The sequence below is a fragment of the Astyanax mexicanus genome, chromosome 2 (assembly GCF_023375975.1).
Source record: "Astyanax mexicanus isolate ESR-SI-001 chromosome 2, AstMex3_surface, whole genome shotgun sequence".
Lineage (NCBI taxonomy): Eukaryota > Metazoa > Chordata > Actinopteri > Characiformes > Acestrorhamphidae > Astyanax > Astyanax mexicanus.
The window spans coordinates 48,231,933-48,256,554 of NC_064409.1; the positions used below are offsets into that span (position 1 = coordinate 48,231,933).

The 24,622-nt window shown below is 36.8% G+C and overlaps 1 protein-coding gene and 1 long non-coding RNA gene across 22 annotated transcripts in view; one reads left to right on the top strand and one right to left on the bottom strand.

Annotated features, from left to right (window-relative positions):
• LOC103026144 (mucin-2-like) overlaps window positions 1-24,622 on the top strand; it is a 36,758-nt gene that overhangs the window by 4,956 nt on the left and 7,180 nt on the right. The window contains exons 6-38 of one of the 3 annotated variants that reach the window (XM_049474421.1): window positions 2,228-2,450; window positions 2,847-2,972; window positions 3,144-3,258; window positions 3,890-4,028; window positions 4,141-4,254; window positions 4,481-4,547; window positions 5,510-5,647; window positions 5,836-6,000; window positions 6,143-6,237; window positions 6,372-6,498; window positions 6,936-7,191; window positions 7,297-7,349; window positions 7,491-7,591; window positions 8,801-8,952; window positions 9,088-9,226; window positions 9,446-9,550; window positions 9,764-9,943; window positions 10,215-10,454; window positions 11,234-11,390; window positions 12,615-12,743; window positions 14,665-14,809; window positions 15,296-15,339; window positions 15,430-16,157; window positions 17,763-17,955; window positions 18,082-18,435; window positions 18,898-19,026; window positions 20,286-20,440; window positions 20,903-21,077; window positions 22,204-22,451; window positions 23,173-23,356; window positions 23,554-23,755; window positions 23,966-24,141; window positions 24,357-24,426. In XM_049474421.1, the coding sequence (XP_049330378.1) occupies window positions 2,228-2,450; window positions 2,847-2,972; window positions 3,144-3,258; window positions 3,890-4,028; window positions 4,141-4,254; window positions 4,481-4,547; window positions 5,510-5,647; window positions 5,836-6,000; window positions 6,143-6,237; window positions 6,372-6,498; window positions 6,936-7,191; window positions 7,297-7,349; window positions 7,491-7,591; window positions 8,801-8,952; window positions 9,088-9,226; window positions 9,446-9,550; window positions 9,764-9,943; window positions 10,215-10,454; window positions 11,234-11,390; window positions 12,615-12,743; window positions 14,665-14,809; window positions 15,296-15,339; window positions 15,430-16,157; window positions 17,763-17,955; window positions 18,082-18,435; window positions 18,898-19,026; window positions 20,286-20,440; window positions 20,903-21,077; window positions 22,204-22,451; window positions 23,173-23,356; window positions 23,554-23,755; window positions 23,966-24,141; window positions 24,357-24,426 (5,624 nt within the window). Of the gene's footprint in view, window positions 1-2,227; window positions 2,451-2,846; window positions 2,973-3,143; window positions 3,259-3,889; window positions 4,029-4,140; window positions 4,255-4,480; window positions 4,548-5,509; window positions 5,648-5,835; window positions 6,001-6,142; window positions 6,238-6,371; window positions 6,499-6,935; window positions 7,192-7,296; window positions 7,350-7,490; window positions 7,592-8,800; window positions 8,953-9,087; window positions 9,227-9,445; window positions 9,551-9,763; window positions 9,944-10,214; window positions 10,455-11,233; window positions 11,391-12,614; window positions 12,744-14,664; window positions 14,810-15,295; window positions 15,340-15,429; window positions 16,158-17,762; window positions 17,956-18,081; window positions 19,027-20,285; window positions 20,441-20,902; window positions 21,078-22,203; window positions 22,452-23,172; window positions 23,357-23,553; window positions 23,756-23,965; window positions 24,142-24,356; window positions 24,427-24,622 lie in introns of all 3 variants that reach the window. The other 2 variants (XM_049474422.1, XM_049474420.1) reach the window with 2 other exon arrangements.
• On the bottom strand, window positions 16,115-18,987 carry LOC125799002 (uncharacterized). Of its 19 annotated transcripts, none has more exons than XR_007437785.1 (7): window positions 18,898-18,987; window positions 18,301-18,435; window positions 17,797-17,922; window positions 17,326-17,418; window positions 17,098-17,199; window positions 16,861-16,929; window positions 16,519-16,608 (listed from the first exon to the last, which is right to left on the bottom strand). It is a non-coding gene; the product is annotated as an uncharacterized LOC125799002 (long non-coding RNA). The 19 variants fall into 19 exon arrangements; XR_007437779.1 differs by lacking the exon at window positions 18,301-18,435 and adding an exon at window positions 18,175-18,288 and having other exon boundaries at window positions 18,886-18,934; XR_007437795.1 differs by lacking the exons at window positions 16,519-16,608; window positions 16,861-16,929; window positions 17,326-17,418; window positions 18,301-18,435 and adding exons at window positions 16,288-16,359; window positions 16,621-16,677; window positions 18,082-18,288 and having other exon boundaries at window positions 17,830-17,955; window positions 18,886-18,934.

The window sequence follows — 24,622 nt, forward strand, 5'->3', positions numbered from 1 at the left end:
GCGCAAACAAACTGGTCAAATTCGAGTAAATAATAATGAAATAAAAATGCTCGCATCAAATTCAAAGCTCTTACAATCGCCTACAAGGTGATGACAGAACAGGCTCCTTCCTACCTGCACTCGCTCCTGAAGGCTTACGCTACCTCCCGGCCGCTGCGCTCCTCCAGTGAACGTCGCCTCGCTTTGCCAAAAACTCACACAAAGCAATCCAGACTGTTCTCATACAGAGTTCCCCAATGGTGGAACAAACTACCTTCCACTACCAGATCAGGAGAATCTCTCGCTATCTTTAAGAAACTCCTGAAGACAGAGCTCTTCAAAGAGCACTTACTCTCTTAACACCTCTAACACACTAACTACTTCTAACCTCATTTCCTTCTTCCTCTCCTTCACTCCTCTATCCTATTATTCCCCTTTGTCCTCCTTTTATCCCTATCCAAAGATGTTTTACCTTGAAACTTATTTTACATTGTACTTGACTATTGTAAGTCGCTTTGGACAAAAGCGTCTGCCAAATGTAATGTAATGTAATGTAATGTAAAAAGTCTCCAGTTAATGACCATAGAGCTGTTTATGATTTTACTTTATCTGGGTGTTAGTGTTTGCGCACAAAAGAAAAAGAAAAACGCCCTAAATACATGTGCATTGTGCAGCTGACAGAAAGATATCAGTAAGTAGGTTTAAAAAAAGTCAATATATTTTAAACTGATATTTTTACATGGAAAATATGTTCCATTTTTTGGCAGGCGGTTGCTTTAAATGTGGAGATATTGACATTTAACATTTAAAAAATACAATAGGTAAAAACACTGTAAACTGTCTTTAGCTGGAGTGTGTGTTGTGACCAGAACCACTAGATTCATGAGATGAGAATTTTTTTTTTCTTTGAAAATAATAAAAAAAGTTTAAATATAAAATATATGCAGGTGATTTTTAAAATATATATTGTAAGTATTCATCTTGTAATTATACATTTTACTCTGATTGTGAACTATGTATGAATTATTATATGCAGTAAAAGAGAGAACAGAATGTTAGTACTGCAGCTGGTTTTACCTCCCAATAAGGGTTGTGTATTCATTCCTGTCCTTGAGGGTTCTATACAGACCTGGCAACCTGTAACCAAATCTTCTGCGTCGTTTCAATGCGTTGCCTCCGCGTCGCTGTGCAGTTTAAACTGCGAGACCATAAACTGTATAACTTTAAAACACGGTTTAGACGTGAGCGTTTTCTAAGTGCAAATGGCGTGACCGCGGTCACTGACCGGCAGGTGAAGATAGCTAGCTAGCTTAGCTTTGTGAGGTTAAACAGCTATAACAAACCCCTCCAAAATATTCAGTTATTTAGCTAGTTATTATTTTTAAGGGTAAAGTTCTTGTAGAATGTAGTATAAACTGGTTAGTCAGTGTAGTGTAGATACAAGTTTAATGTAAAGCTTTAAATAAATGCAACAAATCGTGAATTTACACTACAGCTAGCTTGGTGCTAATTTAACTCTCCAAACCCTTTAGCTAGTTAGACAACTTTATGAAATTAACTAGGACTGTAGGTGTTGTTTAAGGTAAAGACCATACAGCTATTAACATAATATAGTTGTCTGTGTTTCCTAATAATTCATAATTTAAAAAAGTAAAAAAAAAAAAAAAAAAAAAAAGAACAGCCTATGTACCATGTTACTGTGCAGCTAAAGATAAGACATGTTTGCAAGTAGGTTAAATTGCATTCATCAATTAAATATTAGTTAAGTAAGTTCTTTAAAGATTGGAGATCTATAACCCGGCAATAGGTAATAAAAATAACTTTTTTTAGCTGAAGAGGCTCCTAGAAAACAACACTGAATTTAGCATTCTAGGAGCCTGTAGTAGTGTTAATTGTGATATATATTATGTACTTAAGAGGCACTCATATTTGTACATAATGATGCATGGAAGCTAAGAAGGCAGAACAACAAAGAAAGCTGACCAAACTAAACAGTGGCCTCTGGTCTATACTATTCATAATTATTTGACTAACTTTATCAGGGTGTTAGTGTTAGCTAGTAAAATAAATTTAAATAAGGTTAAAAAAAATTAAAAAGAAACAACCTATATGCCCTGTGCTAATATGGATCTGAAAAAAGACATCTTAGCAAGTAGGTTTAAACAACATTTGCCAATTATTTACATTTTTTAGTTTTGGCCACACACTATTTTAGTGCTCAGCACAGGCATGTGATTACTCTTCACAGCGTCCAGGATGCTCAGAGCTGCTGGAGGATAAAGCCTGGAAATCATGTACCAGTATTGTGAGTCCTGAACCCTACATTCAGGCCTGTGTAGTGGACAGGTGCTGGAGTCGCCCAGGGGACATTGAGGACAGCCTGCCGCTGTGCACCACGCTGTCAGAGTATTCCCGCCAGTGCTCCCATGCTGGAGGAACACCACCCAACTGGAGGAAACCTGACTTCTGTGGTAAACATTTCCATTGAATCATTTAGCATAGGCATGGATCCAAAACACATTTGCAAACAGGGAACCAAAACCAATACCAACTAACCTGACCTAAAATATAATGTCGCTATCATATCGCTATTTGTTCTTCCTAAACTAATGCAAATATTCACTGACCACCTTAAAGTCACTTTGAATGTTATTTGCTCATATTTTAACTGTGTGAGTATTAAATATTTATTCATGCCCTCTCAAAAGTTGAATATCTGATAAGGTAATATTGTGGCGTCTTCTGTAAAAGACTGGTTCTGCTTTCCTTTAGGATCTAAATGAATCATTTGTACCAGAATCTGAGCATAAACATTATCTAACATCTGTGCTTATTTTGCTAATTTTGTGTTTTAATTTTCCACTTAGCGGTGAAGTGTCCTTATAACATGGAGTACTCTGAGAGTGGATCCCCATGTGTTGATACATGCTCACACACAGACACCAGCTTACTGTGTGAGGAACACAAGATGGATGGCTGCTACTGCCCACCTGGTCAGTCAATCATAACACTTACTTACTTACTTACTTACCTACAGACAGTTTAATGAACAAGTCACATGACAATTCATGTAGTCATGTATTATGACAATTCAATACATGTCATTTATGGTAGCAGATTGTGTACATTTATGTTTGTGTGTGTGTTTGTATTTGCTGCTGCAGGTACTGTATTTGATGATATCTCGGACAGGGGCTGTATCCCTCAGGAACAGTGTCAGTGTAAGCACAACAAGGTTTACAACTCAGGAGATGTGCTGCACATGGAGGACAAAGAATGGTACATCAAAGATTATACCCTATTTTATTCTGTCGCACTTTATATTTCACTTCATTTTAGTTTAAATTATTGCATCTTGTTTGGTTCAACCAATCAGCATTACTTCAAAATATTAAAAACAGTCAGGTGATGGACAGTGGTAATACTGCAATGATAAAAACATGAATTTCTTTCTTAATAAATCAACACAATGGCACCCAAAAGGAATTGTCAGATTGCAGTGTTATTCTGAAGGATGCTCAAATTTACCAGGAGCAATAAACTATTTAAATATGCCAGCTGTCCCAGCATGGAGTTGTAGAGGTTCCTAATGGTGTCCAGCAATAATCCATACCATGCATATGTACGCAGTTCCTGCACATTTATGTTGGGAATAGAGTGTTCATACGTCTAATATCATCCCACACATTCCAACCACGAAGTAGCATAGTAGCATAGCATCTGTGTCTTGGCAAGGCAACATTATGTGGGTGAGCATTGTCCTGTTGAAATAGCACACCAGAAGGTGCATTTAGAAAAGATAGGGCTGCTGGATGCAGGAGCACATTAATGTTACTTTGGGCTGTCAAAATGCCTATAGTTATATATAATTTGCGGTGCTCTTTCAAGTTGACGGTGTTGTGTGTTCTAGTGTGTGTCACCATGGCTCCTGGACCTGTGAGAGTTTGCCCACTCCAGGACTGTGTGCTGTAGAGGAGGGTTCCCATTTCACCACCTTTGATGGTAAAGAATTCACATTCCATGGAGAATGCTATTACATCCTCTCCCAGGTATGTTGTTATTCTTATATATTCTTCTTGGCCTAAATGTGCAATCTTCTTAAATGTTTAAATCTCTAGGCTATAAAAATGACTTTTCCAATGCTCTCCCCTGTTTTTGCAGGACTGTGAGGAGTCTAAATTTACTGTTTTGGGCCAGCTTATTCCCTGTGTTGACCATGAAACTGACACCTGCCTGAAATCTGTTGTACTGCTACCCAACAATGACAAGAATAATGTGTGTATCCAATCTAATGGCTAATACAACGTATTATATAAAAAATATAATTATTGCTAAGTAATATCCAAACAAATGTTTGTAATCTTGAATTATGATTTGTGTAAGTATAAAGTATAATAAAAAATTAAAGCTTGTTAAAATATTTCACCTAATAATCATGCTAACTACAGTGGTTGTCAGTGCTGTAATCAAACTGACTAAGTAGATGGTTGTTCTTTTTTAGGCCTTGGTAATCAAAGATGATGGCACAGTGAAGCAAAATGGAGATTTGACATTACCTTATGCTTCAGGTAAGATTGGTTTATTTTATTGTGATCATTTTCAGCTAGTTAAGTACAGTAGTCTTTAGGGTCCATTAAAAAGCTTAATATTTGAAAAAAAGTTAATTGTGATAATTGTTATATGTTGCAATAAACAATACTGGAATTTTCTACTAAATATATTCAGAAATCAATGATGCAACATGTCATGAATTTAATAAAACTCAGTGTGCATCAAAGATGAAGGTACAGTAACTGATATTGGGCAGGGTTGAGTTGGTAGGCTGTTTGAAGAGCGAGGGTGGCGCACCTAAATCAACACCTAAATGAGAACCCAAAAGAACCGCATCCCATTTTCTCTGGAAAAGGCACACTCTGTGACACAGTGTAGTAGGTTTGCCTTAAAAACACTTTACAATGGCACTTTACAATTTATTAGAAGGCCAGAAGTTTATTATACTGGATCTAGATCATTATATATTATGATGTAGAGTGCACATAATCAATATTTAATAAAAGAAGTGTCACTCTAACTGACATTCCTGTTTTTGAAAATTTAGTCAATAGGGCACTTTCCATTCAAGAGGGGACTTTAGTGAGGTTTTATAGCAATGCCTCCTGCCAACCCTTGAGTCTGCCAGTAATGCCATGATAATTGAGATCGTTGTAATGTTTCCTTTTGCATCAAGAAGCTGGAGCACAACATGTATGGTTTAGTTTGTCTTACAGGACGTTACACATCATGTGATGGGACTATTGTGTGTGCACACATTGCAATGACAATGCTAAAACATAATATTGTGTAGGCATAATAATGGCTATTACAGCTGGTGATCAGGAACCCTAATCTACAGTGATGCACAATAACATCCCTGCAGATCAATAGAAAGAAATGCTAGTACTGTTCCACAGACAGAAATGTTGTATATGTATATGTATATGTTGTATCTCATCGCTCTGTTTTCTAAAGCCTTTTGTTGTCTGTTTGACAGCTAACATCATTGTGTTCAGACCGTCATCATTCCACATCATAGTACAGACGTCCTTTGGGCTGCGGATGCAAGTGCAGCTGGTTCCAGTCATGCAGCTCTACATTACCCTGGATAGAAGCTACCAGACCAAGACCTGCGGTCCGTTTTTTCTCTACTGTGTTATTACCATGCATAAGACAACACATACCTCACTTAGTTTACACACATCAAGGAAATAGATTAACCATGAACTGACAACACTGAACAAATTATATCTTGAGCCAAACAACATCATAATATACTCATATTCATTTGTGCTCTTCATTGCATGGTGGATCTTGGTAAAGGCCTGTGTGGGAACTTTAACATGGTGCTTTCTGATGAGCTGAAGACTCCACAGGGTTTGGTAGAAGGCACTGCATCCTCCTTTGCAAATTCCTGGAAGGCCCAATCCAACTGCCGTGACCGCAGTGAGAGTCTGGACGACCCCTGCAGCTACAACATAGACAGCGGTGAGAAATGAAACATGTTCTCCAAAGGGCTAAACCTAACCAGACTTTCTCCTTCACACTTAAAATACACATTTAAGTCATTAAATCAGATTTGAATACTATAGTTATGCAATGTGGACAAAAATATTTTTTTTTCTTTCAGAAAGTTATGCAGAACATTGGTGCTCCAAGCTCCTGGAGAAGGAAGGGCCATTTGCCAAATGCCATTCTTCTGTTAACCCAGAGAGCTACTACAAGGTAACCAAAATGTCTTATAAAATTAGACTAAGCTACTAACTGGGATCATTCAAATAGTTGGTATCATATCCTGACTGTTGTATTATGTATTGTGTTGTCCTTGCTGATCAACTACTCAATTATTGTTCTTATAGAGGTGCAAATATTCAACCTGCACATGTGAGAAGACGGAGAACTGCCTGTGTGGCGTCTTTTCTTCCTACGTGCGAGCCTGCACAGCAAAGGGAATCTTCTTGCAAGGCTGGAGAGACACAGTGTGCAGTAAGCTCATAAAGGATACACTCTGTAGAAGATTTATGCGTTTTTTCTTGTCATTTCAAGTCTGCCTTTGTTTTGCAGCTATATACAGTACATGTATTAATTTATTTACATAATCAGCTCCGAAGTTACTAATGAAAAGATCTATGTTTACATTTAATGTATAGATTTTTCTATAAATATATATTATTGATTGATATACAGTACTTTGTTGTTAATAATATTATCAAGAAATCATTATAAAAAAATGCTTTATCCTCATCAAATGAAAAAAAATAACTAAAATAAAACAGTGTTTGGAAACGAGGTTTACAAATCAGAGCTTAATATTTTTGTTACTAGCCTGTGAGAATTTGATGACATTTCCCAATTCAAATTTAAAGTTTTAAGGCATCATTTTCAGCATCTTTAAGGCATCTTTTTGTTCTTTTAAAACACAGAAAAGTACACCGAACACTGCCCTGCCACGCAGACATTCTCTTACAAGCTGCAGGGCTGCCAGCGCACTTGTGACTCCCTCAGCTTAGAGCGCCCGGCTTGCATCAACACATACCTGCCTGTGGACGGGTGTGCCTGTCCGGATGGGCTTTACGAGAATGAGAATGGTGTGTGTGTGGCTTTGGACAAATGCTCCTGTTACCACAATGGAGAGCGCATTAAACCTGGCAAGTCCATCACCATCAAAAATGAACACTGGTAAGGGGTTGAGAATACATCAGTGAAACACACTGTAAGAAATATAATGCAAATGTTTTAGGACTTCGATTACCTTAAAAGGTTTAATGTATGTCTCTCACTCAGTGTTTGTACAAACGGAAAGCTCCACTGCCACTCCTGGAAGCCCTCTGTCATGGGTCAGTTATTCTTTCCTGTTATCCAATAGTAATAGTATTGCGATCACAACAGATCTGACTGTGATTTTAAATGGCAGCTCAAATGTGTCCAATACATGACTTCTATAAAAACTGCAAGCTCCTTTACTCTTTGTTTTGCAGACTGTCCAGCTCCAAAGGTCTTCTTTAACTGCAGTGAGGCAGGGCCAGAGGAGCATGGGTTGGAGTGTGCTAAAACATGTGCACAGAAGACTGTCGATTGTGTAACTATCACTCTTATTTTTCACTTAAATCTCATTATATCTTCAGTGGCAAAAAATGCATATATTAAACCTCATCCTATTTTACCCCTTGCCCCCATCACTTAGTTAAAAGATAGGGTTCACCCAAATCATGTTGAGATTGCAGGATCTGATGAAGTGTTGAGGCTACATGGTTACAAATGGACATTTATGAGAATTTCTTTGTTAACATTTACTATAATCATAACACTAGTCTTATCTAGTCTTAGTTTAATTCTTAGTTATTTCTATGTATTACAGCCCTTTCATCATGACAAGCATTTTAGTTAATAACACTATCAAAATTTTAATTATTCCTTATTTTAATTTTTTCCTTATTCCTTACCAGATAGTGTCGTAGTGTTATGCTTTAAGCATAATGTATTGTTTATTCTAGTCTTGCCCCACCCACTTCCTGTTTAACCTTCTCAAATCTTACAGATACAAAAATAAGTTGTGTCTAGCTCCAGCTGAGGTAATCAATTTTTTGAGGGAGCTGATTATAGTGATGGTAAAAAGCTAGCAATATTTTTTTCGCCAAGCCTGGATTCTATTTTTCTGTTTTAAGCTCCCATATTACGGACATTGGCACAGGGAAATCATTGTCACACAGCGAGGTAGCAATGCATATTCCTTATCTAAAAGAGTCTATATGTGATGTTACATTACATTTGGCAGACGCTTTTGTCCAAAGCGACTTGCAATAGTGAAGTACAAAAATAATAGTAGTTAAAAACATCTTTAGATAGGGCCTAAAGGAGGTCAAAGGGAGATAATGGGATAGAGGAGTGAAGGAGGGGAAGAAGGAAATGAGGTTAGAAGTAGTGATGTGCTGCTCTTCAGTATCAACTACACCAGCTTTGACTATGGTTTCCTTTAATGGGCCGTGTTTGTATAATTTGTGTCAAGACTGGTTAGAATTGGCCTGTTTTCTAGTCCCAGTTTGGTTTTGTTAATTTTTCGTGTAAATAAAGTGACAACAGTGTTTGAGGTTCATGGTTTCTTGCTTCCTTGTACTAAAATCTCATTATTCAACTATGATAAAATAAGAACAATCCAGACTGACCATCAAACATAATACCTATTTGTTATTTATTATATTTATTAAATGATGATTATCATTTAATCATTTAGTGCATTTTTTTATTAAACTTTAATTGTCTCATACTCCCTGTTCTATTTTCATATCAGTTCCTCACAGGTTGTACATCTGGATGCCAGTGTCCTTCAGGCCTTTTGGATGATGGGCGTGGCCACTGTGTTCCACAACATAACTGCCCTTGCAAACACAATGGTCATTATTATCCTCCAGGCTCCCAGATAACAGACCAGTGCAATACATGGTTTGTATACCATACTTTATTCTCCTGGTGCTTGTGTGAACCTGCTTTGTATGTTTTAGCCATAGCTATTGATAGTCTAGAACTGTAATATTGAGAGCATTGTTTGAACTAAAATGTTTTGTGTTCACCTTCCAGCACCTGCAAACAAGGCAAATGGAAATGCACAGAAGAAAAATGCCCTGGTACCTGCACCATATATGGGAGTGGCCATTACAACACTTTTGATAACAGAAGGTTTGGCTTCAGTGGAGACTGTGGTTACATTGCTGCTCAGGTACATAATAATTGTGCGTGTTTTTGCGGCATATATTTAGAGGTTAGCCAGCCAATTCAGTGAATTAACCACTAAAGCTCAAAGGGCCTTTCCATTGAAAAAATACAAAGTGTAAAAATAAACACAAAATATAATAAAACAATTTAATATGTGGATATATAGTGCCGTTTACTGTTACTGTTTTCTAACTAAATAATAACTACTTTTTTTGTCTTAAAGAACAAGTGTGGAAATAAGACAGGCACATTCCATGTGATCACAGAGAATGTACCCTGTGGTACAACAGGAACCACTTGCTCCAAATCTGTTCGAATTGTACTGGGGGTAAGGACAATGATTTTTTTCTGAACCTTTATGCATTTAGGTTAAACAAGTACAGTAGTATTGTAAATTAAATATAACTTTTTTAATATCATGTGCAAATTTGCACATTAGAAAAAAGAAAAATAACATTTTTTCTTTAAATTTTAATTAACATGGATTATCCTTTGACTATGATGTACATTATGTACATTTACTAATGTGATATCTCAACAGAAAACACAGCTGGACTTGATTGATGGCAAAGTAACAAACACTGACCTTGAATCAGGCACACTGATTAAGTACAGAGTGAGAAACGTGGGTCTTTACCTGGCCATTGAAGCTGACATTGGCTTGACAGTGTTGTGGGATCGTAAAACAACAGTCCGCATCATTCTGCAACCACAGCACATGGTGAGTTTAATATATTAACCCTCTAGCAGTCACATCCACCTTCTTCATGAGGAAAGCTGTAGTCAGAAGAAGAGTAGCAAAGAGCCTTGGATATTTCTAAGTCTTTGAAGTTTAGTTTAAAAGTAACACTCATAGCATACTTTTTTAAATTATTTAGTTTCTTTAAGATCATGGTAACACAGAACATTTTGGACTAAAGTGCTGTAGAACCAGTCTAAATCTTTCAGAACTAGTCACTCAGTACTTTGAATGCATGTTTTCCATTTTACAGGGAGAGGTTTGTGGACTGTGTGGAAACTTCAATGGAAACGGTAAAGATGACTTCACCACTCAAGGCCAGCTTCAAGTTTCAGATGTTTTGGAGTTTGCAAACAGTTGGAAAGTCAACAGCCACTGTCCTGACGCTGTGCCAGACTTTGATCCGTGTTCTAAAGCACACAACAGACACACTTGGGCAAAAATGCAATGCAGCATCATTACAGGAAAAACCTTCAAAGAATGCCACAGCATGGTACAGTAGAAACAACTAAAATATAATTTATTTAATTTATGAAACTGTGATTCCTAAATAGTTAGTCAATGTGAATGTGCCCAGTGATGCAATATGCTACTCTGTTTATTTGAGCAGTAATGACTAAATTAAGTAAAAAAAACCCTAGATGATAAATACCAAAAAACAATGTTTGAAGGGCCAAGAAAAAGACAAATGCATGGCAAGAGGAAAAAATGTGTCAAACCACAATAAGGCAGCCAACCCGAACAAAACAGAGAGAAACATTTTTAAATCCACAGGTAAAGAGGTGTCCTTGATTAATTAGTATTTTGGTGACTATGATCTGGCAACTACAGATTAATTGTGAGAAATGAGTTCAGACCATTAACTGGGTCAGTGGAAAAACAGGGAAGGAAAGAGTGAAACACAAACACACAACAAGTAAAGACCTTCCTTATGGTAGGCCAGCATTTACAGTTAAAATCAGCACCTAGTTGTATACTTCATTATAGTAAATATGGTGGGCTACTAGTGTAACCAAATACATCCATACAGTGTTTGTGTGATCACAGGGAAATCATAGAACAAAGTTGTGTTCTTTTAACTGTATTTGTATTGTCAACAACTGAATTGACTTTTTCTTTATGTTAATTTGTATTTTGTTTAATATTATGTGGTACGATTACACGATTACACTAAAACTCACTTACTGCTTACATAAACGGTTTTAAACTATTTTAAGGCTGTCTAAGACTTTTGCATGTTGCACTATATTAATTTTTCGTTAATATTTGTAGGTGGATCCCGCTCCTTATTTTGACAACTGCGTGAGAGACTCGTGTGCATGTGACACTGGTGGGGACTGTGAGTGTTTCTGTACCGCTGTGGCAGCGTATGCTCAAGCCTGTAATGAAGCTGGAGTGTGTGTGGCCTGGCGAACTCCAGAGATCTGCCGTAAGCATCTTCCAACTAATAAAAATAACTTTAGTGAATGTCAGTTTGGGCTAGGAATTGTGACCATTGTGTGACGAGACACTCATCGTACGAGATTAAACGAGACACGATACTGGGTTCAGGAGTTGAGACGAGATTTTAAAATATTTTAAAGAAAACTTCTAAAATAATCCCCTAAGTCTAACTCTTGTAACTTAACTATGTTTAACAATAACCAGTCATATTAAGACTATGCTTGAAGTGAAAACAACAGAACATTTTTTTAAATACAGTGCAGATCTTAGGTATTAGTACAACTGCCTATGGGCCTTTGGGCACTATGTCTCCTGCAGTTGAAAAGCTCACTTGGGACAAAGTTTTTTGCATTGTGCTTGTACTAGCTGCATATGGTTTTATGGTTACCGTTTATTGTTTCCACTGGAAAACAAAATTTTGTAGCCAGACATACAACTTAGCAGAAGCATCTTTTATGCGAATACCCAAATATTCCTCTTCTGCTGAGAGCTGCTCCAAATGCTTTGCTGCCGCACTCACCGTCATTGCTACTGTGTTGTCAGATCCATCTTAAAAAGTCCACACTAAACTGTTTTTTTTTTCTTTCCGCGAGACAGGTTTAAGCATGACAAGAAATAGTTTCATGTTTTAATCATCTTTGATCTCGTGACACCCCTACATTATACAATTTACCTGTTCTTTTTGTACTGCAAAATAAGGGTGTTGTTATATATATCTTATCATGATACTCTGCAACACTGTATTGATTTTCAAAAACACAATATAGATTTTTTATCTTTAGTTTATATGTAAAGATTGGTGTCAAACAGTTATTCATTTTGTGATTGCAAGAAAAGTCAACTTTTCTTATACTCAGGTTTTATAAATGACAGTGTTTTTATACTATAAAAAAACTATTGTAATTGCTATACATTGTCTTGTTTACAAATATCACAATATATCATGATATATTAAATCGTAGCCTCTTAATCCTAATAAGTATCTTATCACATCCTACTGCATATCACATCTTACATCATATTACACAATTCATGTAGTATATATATATTTTTTAATAATATTGTCAGCAGTTTTGCCAACAACAAAACAAAGTTGTTTTTTTTATTATTAAAAAAGTACTACTTAACTACTGTATTGATATGACCTTTATTTGATGTGTTTTGTTTTATTTTAAGGGGTTTAATGTGTATCTGTGCTTTTCCTAAATAGCTGTGTTCTGTGAATTTTACAACGATCCACTTGAATGCCTGTGGCACTACAGTCCCTGTCACACACCCTGCTACAAAACCTGCCTGAACCCTGATGGCATTTGCAGAAACCCATTACCCAACCTGGAGGGTGAGTTGTTACAATACTGTTTGGTTTAATTTAGTTTACATGTTACGCACTAAGATACATTATGATATTGTAATTAAATTAAAATATTTTTTTGGTGGATAAACAAGTTGTTTCCACTTTTAGTTACCTTTGAGTTTGAAACAGACATTTGCAGGCAAAGCACAAAACTATTATGTACAGTAATGCACTAAAAATATAAGTGTGTTAAATTGGTTTCAAACAAATAAAGCATGGTACAAATAGAATAAAAACACATTAACACAAATTAAGTAAGTAAATTCAGGATGTGCATTTAATTGCTATGCCACAAGAAGAGTGGGTGCTTTTTGAGTGTTAGATTAATTACAGAATTGGATTTATTATTTTTTCTTATTTCTATCTTTGCTGGTGTTAGAGATACCTAGCAACAAAATGACAATATGCCATCTCTAATTTCATGTTCAGGTGCAAGCTGAGATATTGGATTACCTCAAGGATAAACAGATTTTGCGTAAAATTGAAAACATTCAACAAATTCAACAAACCAGATTTAGATACTCCAAATCAGATTTACTACAAGGGATTAGTTAAGCAAAAAATCTGGCGTGATTAATCACTTACCTCACTCAATGAGCCAAGGCCTGTTTGCTACCTGAAGTGTGCTTCTTGAGTTTACAACAGTAAAGGCTATGCTAACAATGCTTATAGACACTGGCCACAAACGGCTACAGTCTACCATTTACCTAAATATGAATCCCAATATTTGTTGGTTTTGCATAGATAAATTGATGTTGCTTAGATGACGTACACTAAAGACTTGCTTTAGTATATAAAATGGTTTGATAATATGGTTCTGGAGGCTTGGCATCTAGCACAGTATGGTGATTCAGAACATGCTCAAGCACAGGCATATCAACAGCAGGGAGGCCAGTCAACTGTGCTGATCAGCGGCAGTCCAGATAAAAAAAAAAAAAAACAGATTTTAAGAAGCCTGGTCTAAACACTCTAAATATTGCAGGCATTTTGGGTGACCTGAAACCACTTTTACCTCGGCACAATTCATGGTATCATTCCACAGACTGGGCCTTATCTTATACTCTGCGCAAGGCTTGTCGCCATGCTTATTGCTACCTTACACCCAATTTCTCAATTTCTGGTGCACAGGTGCTCCACTGACTGATTAGAACCCTGACAACAGTCAGATGGCCAAACGTATCTTAGCTACGCAGCAGTGTTAATTTCGTTAATGAAAACTAAGATATTATTAAATATTATTATACTATATAATATTTGTTGACGACCTACTCTTCTAAATAAAAATTAATACTTGAAAACGAAAACAACAATGAAATTTATTGCACTTTTTGATAACTAAAACTAGACTAAAACTAATAATAACCAAAAGACGAAAATGTTACCTAAACTATTATACATTTTAGTCAAAAGACTAAGACTAAAACTACATCAAAATCATCTGTCAAAATTAACGCAGCTACGCAGTTGCGCTACACGCTCTCAACACGCATACACCCCCGCACCTTACACAAAAACAGAATACAAAATAAAATAACATCGCTGTTCCTGTAAATGATCTGCTCGTCCATCTTCACAGCGACGAAGCGCAGAAGCACCGTGTCATTAAGATACCAATCCGCCAATGTCAGAGTTAAAGGGAGTGGCAAGTGGCACCCATGATTATCTAGAAAATTTGTACATGCCTTTTGCATGTTTTGAGCCTCGCAAGGCGTGTATTTTCTGCATCCTTACGATACCAAAGACACACTGACACGTTCTAAATCAAGCTGCGCGATGCACAGTTGATGGCTTGCCTATATGTCTCTAAGATATCGTGGTTGGTTTAAAAAATATCCATTTGTGCACCCACATTCTACTTACTGTCCAATCATTTGTGTCCTGAGTTGTTGTTTTATGTGTTGCGTAGGATGTTATCCAACATGTCCAGAGGACAAACCCATTTTTGATGAGGAGAAAAAGATTTGCGTAGAAAAATGTGAAGGATGTTTCATCAATGGAACAGAGTACGAAACTGGAGAGGAAATACCGAGTGATAAACCGTGCACTTTATGGTATGTCAGATAAACTACATACTACACTACACACGCACTACACATCCCATACCTGCACTACTGCTATACTTGCACTGTCATACACACTTTAATTCCCCAAAAACTCCTTATCAGCCTTAAGCTATATACCATATTTGCACTACTGTTATACGGGTTCTGTTTATACTGTCATTCCATCTCCATCACCATCAATATTGCACTGTTGTCTTCTGTCTACGTATGTCTATTTGTGTCCCTGTTGTATTGTGCATATAGTGTCTCCCATTCTCTTTTATTATATCTATTATCTGTACTTGCTGTAAAATTTGGAAAAGAGAGTAACGTTATTTCATTTCTCTGTATGTCCTGTACATATGCAGTATTGACAGTAAAACTACTTGACTTGACTTGACCTAAATACTTCCATAATTTACAATGTTATGTGAATAAATTATTTTTGCATAAAAAAAAACAGTACACAGAGTAATCACAGTTTTGTGTTTTCAGTTTCTGCGATGAACATGGAAGGGCAACTTGTTCACCACGAGAGGGTACGAAAATACAGTAACAATTGAGAAGTTATGAAGTGATAGTAACCTTTATTCTATAGATAAGAATATTTTTGTTCTTGTTCCTCAAAGGTTGCTGCTTTTACAATGGAACAGAATATGGTGACACTGATGTCATATATAACGTAACAGACAATATGGGCATGTGCTACTATGCCATCTGTATAAACAGCACCGTCATCGAGACCAGTGAGCCCTGCCGAACAACACCATCAACTACTCCTGAACCAACAACTACATTCACTACATCTACCACAGAGGTTTCAACTACTGAAGTCACATCAACTACTACAATAACAACAACAACACCAACACCAACGAGCACTACCCAAACTCTACCAACTCCAACAGTGTCTCAAGAAACCACCCCCTGTATTATATGTGACTGGACAGAATGGTTTAATGTCTATGACCCTGTTACAGGGAAGGGAAATGATTTAGAAACATATGAAAACATCCGGGATGCTGGAAAGACAATATGTGAAACTCCAGAAGATATCGAGTGCAAGGCTGTCAGCAATCCTGACATGTCCCTTGATGAATTTGTGCAGGAGACAGGTCAGGTTGTTCATTGTAATGTTTCGTTTGGTTTGGTGTGTAAGAAAGATGATCAGGAGAATAGCCCATACAAATGTTTGGACTATACAATCAGAGCACTCTGTTGTAGACCATGTGAATCCACTCCTTCTCCAACAACTACTATTACAACACCAAAAGAAACTACAACATCTCAAACAACACCTTATCCAGGAAGTGAGGGAACTACACCAACAACTACACGTGGAACAACTACCCCAGAGGTTATAACTATACCAACAACACCTCATCCAGGACCTACACCCACATCTACACCAACAACTACAACAACAACTACTACCAGAGAGGTGACTTATATTTCAACTACCACACCTGAAATTGAACAAACAACTACACCTGGAACAACTACCAAAGCAACAACTACCACAGAGGTTATAACTGAACCAACAACACCTCATCCAGAACCTACACCTTCATCTACAACAACAACAACTACAACTACAACACCTGAAATTGAACAAACAACTACACCTGGAACAACTACCAAAGCAACAACTACCACAGAGGTTATAACTGAACCAACAACACCTTATCCAGAACCTACACCTTCATCTACAACTACAACTACAACACCTGAAATTGAACAAACAACTACACCTGGAACAACTACCAAAGCAACAACTACCACAGAGGTTATAACTGAACCAACAACACCTTATCCAGAACCTACACCTTCATCTACAACAAAAACTACAACACCTGAAATTGAACAAACAACTACACCTGGAACAACTACCAAAGCAACAACTACCACAGAGGTTATAACTGAACTAACAACACCTCATCCAGAACCTACACCTTCATCTACAACAAAAACTACAACACCTGAAATTGAACAAACAACTACACCTGGAACAACTACCGAAGCAACAACTACCACAGAGGTCATAACTGAACCAACAACACCTCATCCAGAACCTACACCTTCATCTACAACAAAAACTACAACACCTGAAATTGAACAAACAACTACACCTGGAACAACTACCGAAGCAACAACTACCACAGAGGTTATAACTGAACCAACAACACCTCATCCAGAACCTACACCCACATCTATACCAACAACTACAACAACAACTACTACCAGAGAGGTGACTTATATTTCAACTACCACACCTGAAGTTGAACAAACAACTACACCTGGAACAACTACCAAAGCAACAACTACCACAGAGGTTATAACTGAACCAACAACACCTTATCCAGAACCTACACCTTCATCTACAACAAAAACTACCACACCTGAAATTGAACAAACAACTACACCTGGAACAACTACCGAAGCAACAACTACCACAGAGGTTATAACTGAACCAACAACACCTCATCCAGAACCTACACCTTCATCTACAACAAAAACTACAACACCTGAAATTGAACAAACAACTACACCTGGAACAACTACCAAAGCAACAACTACCACAGAGGTTATAACTGAACCAACAACACCTTATCCAGAACCTACACCTTCATCTACAACAAAAACTACCACACCTGAAATTGAACAAACAACTACACCTGGAACAACTACCAAAGCAACAACTACCACAGAGGTTATAACTGAACCAACAACACCTCATCCAGCACCTACACCTTCATCTACAACAAAAACTACCACACCTGAAATTGAACAAACAACTACACCTGGAACAACTACCAAAGCAACAACTACCACAGAGGTTATAACTGAACCAACAACACCTTATCCAGAACCTACACCTTCATCTACAACAAAAACTACCACACCTGAAATTGAACAAACAACTACACCTGGAACAACTACCAAAGCAACAACTACCACAGAGGTTATAACTGAACCAACAACACCTCATCCAGAACCTACACCTTCATCTACAACAAAAACTACAACACCTGAAATTGAACAAACAACTACACCTGGAACAACTACCAAAGCAACAACTACCACAGAGGTTATAACTGAACCAACAACACCTTATCCAGAACCTACACCTTCATCTACAACAAAAACTACCACACCTGAAATTGAACACACAACTACACCTGGAACAACTACCAAAGCAACAACTACCACAGAGGTTATAACTGAACCAACAACACCTCATCCAGAACCTACACCTTCATCTACAACAAAAAGTACCACACCTGAAATTGAACAAACAACTACACCTGGAACAACTACCAAAGCAACAACTACCACAGAGGTTATAACTGAACCAACAACACCTCATCCAGAACCTACACCTTCATCTACAACAAAAACTACAACACCTGAAATTGAACAAACAACTACACCTGGAACAACTACCAAAGCAACAACTACCACAGAGGTTATAACTGAACCAACAACACCTCATCCAGAACCTACACCTTCATCTACAACAACAACAACTACAACTACAACACCTGAAATTGAACAAACAACTACACCTGGAACAACTACCAAAGCAACAACTACCACAGAGGTTATAACTGAACCAACAACACCGCACCCAGGAACTACTCCCACATCTACACCAACAACTACAACAACAAAAGGAGTGACTCATGTTTCAACTACAACACCTGAAACCGAGCAAACTCCTTCTCCAACTACATCAACGACTACTGTGACAACACCAGAAGAAAGAACGATTTCAGTGGTAACATCTACTGAGCCAACAACTCCTGAACCAACTCCTGTGACTGCTCAACTTATTACAAATTCTATTCCGACAGAACCACAAGTTCAAATTACAACTGAACAAACAACTACAACTGTTACAACTACCAAAGCAACAACTACCACAGAGGTTATAACTGAACCAACAACACCTCATCCAGAACCTACACCTTCATCTACAACAACAACAACTACAACTACAACACCTGAAATTGAGCAAACAACTACACCTGGAACAACTACCAAAGCAACAACTACCACAGAGGTCATAACTGAACCAACAACACCTTATCCAGAACCTACACCTTCATCTACACCAACAACTACAACCACAACTACAACTACGACAACAGGAACATCACCCACGTCCAGAGTTCCCAGCACCACAGTGTGTGTTTGTGTAATAAATGGGGTACATTATGAACCAGGTTAGTGATCTAATTTCGGTAAATCTGATGCTGATTAAAGTTGTGATTAATTTTTATTTAGTAATTTAATGTGATATTATTATAACAAATTTTATTTACTCTATATTTTCAAATCTTTACAGACACCCACTTTGTAATGATCACTTTTTTTGAGAAAGTAATAGTATATTTATATACTCTACTGGAACTGCTAAAACTGTGAAAGTATGATTGTATTCAGCCACCAGGTACTAACACTGGATAACTATAATTCGTCAGAGTTGGCAGATATATGCAAATCCCATACTTAGAATTTAATGTAACAAGAGTTCAATTTAATCTATAAATCTATAAAACACATGCTCAAAATTAAATTCTTAAATTACCTTTCTTACTGATGCTGAATGTAAATAATGATTTATGCCAGAACTGCAGAATCATCTGCAAAATCAAATTATATTTTAACCTTTAATTTTAACTATGTTAAAGTCCACTAGGTAGGATTTCCTTGATTTTTGAGTAAAATTACAGCCTAAAACTCACTGCAGCGCTCCACTGAGGTGTAATAGGAGGAATAGCGGTGCTCTCGTGTCTGTGCCGGGCTCCTCTGAGTTTGTAAGTTTTCCGAGGCGGCCGCGACCAACGTTTGCGAGAACTGCGACCTGCTTTCCAACCTTTAGTTCTAACAGTTCTACAAGGACTACTGGTTCATTCTTTACAAACTAATCGGCCTGAAACATTTATTACACTCTGCAACTGTAGGGGGAGCCCACGAGCACAAAATCTCAGTCCTACCTAGTGGGGCTTTAATTAACATTATTTAAATACTGAATTTACCAGTGCATATTCAGTTCAGAGATGATAAATGTGGTAATATATGGTTCTCAACCCTGATACCATAAACATTTGTTAAACACAAATGGTATTTTATTTGTATGTTTCTTTATTTTTTTCACTTGACCTTATTTTTAGCAAATTAAAACAACAAAAAAACCCAGATGTTCCTTCATAGTTTTGATGACTTCAATATTAATCTAAAATGTAGAATAAAATGCTAGAATATAATATTATATCATTTTTATATGAAATGAATGCAAATGATCAAATAAACTAGCAAAAGGGAGGTCCAACATCTATTTTATATTCCATTTGTTAAATTAGTAAACAAGCACAGACTCACAGGACTGTGAATCAGAGTTGAAATTAGGGCAAAATGTATGTGCAGTGTAACCAGCAAGTGTTTTTGACATTGACCTTCTAACTTTTTTTTTTTTTTACAGGAGAAACGATATTCGACATGGTTCACATTGGTTCAGGTATCTGCCTGACTATGATCTGTTCAGGGGTCTGTGAAATTAAGAACAAAACTGTTCCGTGTCCAACCCCAACATCAAGCACCACGCCAAATTATGACTGTCCAACATGGGAAGTAAATGTAAGTAGATGTAGTAGAAAAAGCAAAAAATATGTTATATTATCTTAGTATATATATTAGTATATAAGATTATATATAGATTATACTCATTACAGATTTGTATTTATATACTTTAATAGCCAACACAAGTAGAAAAAGGATTTTTTTCCAGATACTATCCATAAGAGTTTAAGAAAGAGTTTTTAATTGTATGAATAAAGCATGCCATTGCTGTCATGCAAAAAAATGTATATGTCATAATAATAGACCAATAGAACAACTCTAAAATGAATCAATAATAAAATATTTTACCTTAACTACCATTGGAAATTAAATACGTTTTTGTCTACTTTTGTAAAGTTTGGATTTTGGATTTTTTCAGGAATTTAATGTTGATTTAAGAAGAGCACAGAGATAAATTGTACTATATTGTGTGACTGTGCCTAAACCAAGATTAACTGGCTATTGCTTTTTTTCTGGTAGCAAAATGAGACCTTCGAGATCTGTAACTGCACCATGGCTCGGTGCATTGAGGACAACATCATTGAGATCATACCTTATGAGTGCCCACCTCTTAAAAACATCACATGTTCAAACGGGAAGAAGCCTGTGCTGGTGTGGGATGAGAACTACTGCTGTGAAGAATATGCCTGTGACTGTGAGTGAATCAGGCTCAAAACAACAGAACACAATTCAGAGTGTACAAATGTGGGCACCACTGATCAATACAGATGGAAACTGTTACAGTAAATAAGCAAAGCTAAGATGATCTGATTTCCAAAAGACATAGGACCTTACTTACACCCTTACACTCCGTCAAAACAGTGTATTTTAATTCCTTGTGTGCTAATCTAACTTTTACATCAAAAATAAACACAATTCTAACTAAAATTATATTTCCGTTGCTGTAAAGGACCTGTTTGTGCATTAAGAGAATTAGTACATGCCTTTTGCACGTTTTGAGCCGGGCAAGAGGTATGATAGCAAAGACAAACTGATACGCCCTAAATCAAGCTGTGCATGAAGCTGTGCTGCGCTTGCCTATAGACCACAAAAAGAGGGCCCATAGTGTAATATTTGACACATTTAATTCATATTTTAATATTAAAATCTAAAATTTACATCTTTTACAGTACAGATAAAAAGACAAAGGCCAAAGCAGAAAAGAAAACTTTTGCATGGTGCTCACCCTTGTCTCGCTAAAAAGAAGGTTTCAATTTTACCTTTATGCATTTTAAGGAGTCAGATCAGCTCCTGTTCACCTAATGTAACTACTGACAGTAACAGCAACAATTTAGGTGCCCAAACGTTTGCATGCTAATGCATAAGACCTATAGAAAATCAAATTTTTGGAAACAATTTTTTTTTTTTATATCAGTTTTTTTTTTAATGAAAGCAAATAAACTATAAATTAAAGCATTTCAAATATTAACCTAAAACTTTACCTTATCATAACCTTAACTTAGTCCAGAAGCTAAACCTAAGCCCAAACATACACTTAACTTAAGAACTGTTAAAACTGACTAACAAGCAGTCTAAGGGAATAAATATATAACTTGCTACAGTCTTTTAAAATTGAATATTTAGTGTTTTTTTTTCTCCTGTTGAGTTATTTCTTTATGATTTTTTTGTTCTGACTGTTATTATTTATAGAAATGTACATGTGTAAAAGACAAAGTTAAAACAATAAACATTATTTACTGCTTTTGTAGTCAGGTTACATTGTAATAATTTCTGTTAACCTTCATTATTTTTTAAACTACTGCATCTTGTCTCCTGCCTAGGCTTCTGTGAAGGGTGGGGAGATCCTCATTATAAAACATTTGATGGACACTTCTACAGTCATCAAGGAAACTGCACTTATGTGTTAATGGAGGAAATCAGACCCAAACACAACCTGAAAATTTATATTGATAATGTCAACTGTGACCCTCGAGAGTTTGTGTCCTGCCCCAGAGCTCTGATTGTGTCATACAATGGTGTGGTTATCACCCTCAGAAACAACAACCTCATAGGAGCTGCCAAACTAGAGGTGAGACTGAACTTCTGCTTCTTGTTCTCTTTTTCTTACTATCAAAAAGAATGAGTTATGACTGTTAAATGGAATTTCTTTCATTTTCTTGAGTTTATTTAAGCAATAATACACGCGAGGTTCGTGCTATAACGTGTCCTATGGCACTGCTGTATGATGGCACTGCTGATCTACGGCACAGCACAGCAATCCATGGCACAGTGGTGCCAATAGTACGCGTTATAGCGATTATACCACAGTTCCATTTGAATTAAAGAGGACGAGAAAATACGATCTATTTGGTTATAAACCCTCCGCGAGTTAAAATAGTTCCATTGCTGCTCTGTTTATAGCAGAGCTGTATGGAAGGTAAATGCTGCTTTGTCGCTAGGTTACCTGTATGTGGCAAAAATAGCTTAACTGTATGTGGAGAGCTTCGGTTACAGTGCAATACTGGCTGATAATGGCACTCATAAAACGTCTCTCAGCAAATCACATTGCAGGATCAGAACTAACTGTGGTATAATTAACAATATTGTCACTTACATTTCTATTTTTTACATTTTAAATTTTAAATGTTGACATATAAATTCTTACATCCGTTGTTTTTTTTTCTTTTCATGCAGAGATGTTTTTTGGAGATAAACATGTTTCTTTTGCATTACACTGACAGCAGTTTACATTTAACCCTAACAGAATGCATATTCTGGATATCTTTTTCTATTGTATTTAATCTTTACAGGCTTTATTTGGACATACATCACTGAAATTACCTTTTGCCAAAAATGGTTTGCGAGTGCTGGGCACAGGTGTGAAGATGATTGTGGAGATTCCACAGCTGGAAGCTGTGCTGGCGTTCGGAGTAACAGGCTTCAGTGTCAACCTGCCGTTCCGACATTTTGGGGAAAATACACAGGGACACTGCGGTATGGGAATATTTACTGAAATAATATAGGAACAAGACGGTGTTTTCTAGGTTAAGCTTATCTTCATTTTAGCTTATTTTGATCAGCTAACTCAACTTTGGATGTGGTTGTCTGTTTAAATTATTAATGCATTCTCGTAATTATTTATGAAGGTAGATTATCATTTGCTAACATTCGGTTGCATTTATTTTTCTCAGGTACCTGCAACAATAACAAGAATGATGACTGCATGCTACCAGGAGGGAAACTCATAGATGACTGTGCAGTGATGGCAGACTATTGGCCAGCCAAAGACCTGTACAATCCAGACTGCCCCCAGCCGCCCACTGTGCCACCCACCTCTGCACCCACAAAGAAACCATGCCCTGCCAACCCTGTGTGTGAACTTCTTAAGACTGAGTGAGTATCTGTGTATCAAGATTGTATATTAAATTACAAAATAAAACCCTTAAGCACAAACATACATATATAAAACACCTAACTCTGTCTATGACCATCAATAGTGACATCATCATATATTTAGTGAGAACTACATTTAAAATCATTACACTAGGGAACTAAACACAAAGTATATTTTAAAAAAATGACAGCTCATGTCTTCTTTTACAGCTTGTTTAAGGAATGTCATCCTTACGTTTCGCCGGACAACTACTTCACAGGCTGCCAGTTTGACAGCTGTCACGTGACCAACCCTGCTGTGGTCTGCACTAGTTTGCAGACATATGCCAGTGCCTGCTCTCAGTTCGGCATCTGCTTACACTGGAGGAACCACACTAATCTGTGCAGTAAGCCAACTGATCATACACAGCCTGCAGTGTTATTACTCTTTATTTAGTTCCATTCTAGTGTCACATTCTGTCCGAATAGATAATAGCAATTAAATGTATAATTATGTAAAATGTCTTTGTGTTGTATTTATTGTAATATTTGTTGTATAATTGTAAGATTATGTCCAACTATATTCCTTAATTTAATAAAAATGTGTGCTGTCATTCTTCAGCTGTTAGTTGTGAAGGAAACAAAGTCTACAAACCCTGTGGACCTGCTGAACCTCCTACCTGTCAAGACAAGTATGCTTTCATGCACACAATTCACATGTTTATACATGCTTTTACACCTGACCTTACATTTATAACAGTATCATGTGTACAGAACATACAGTCTGTGTACAGTTCATATCTTTTCACAGGTCACAATGTCTGAGTTTAATAATGTAGATCCTTAAGTTAGCGTGTTCAGTTGAGTTGAGAGTAGGGCTGATTCTTG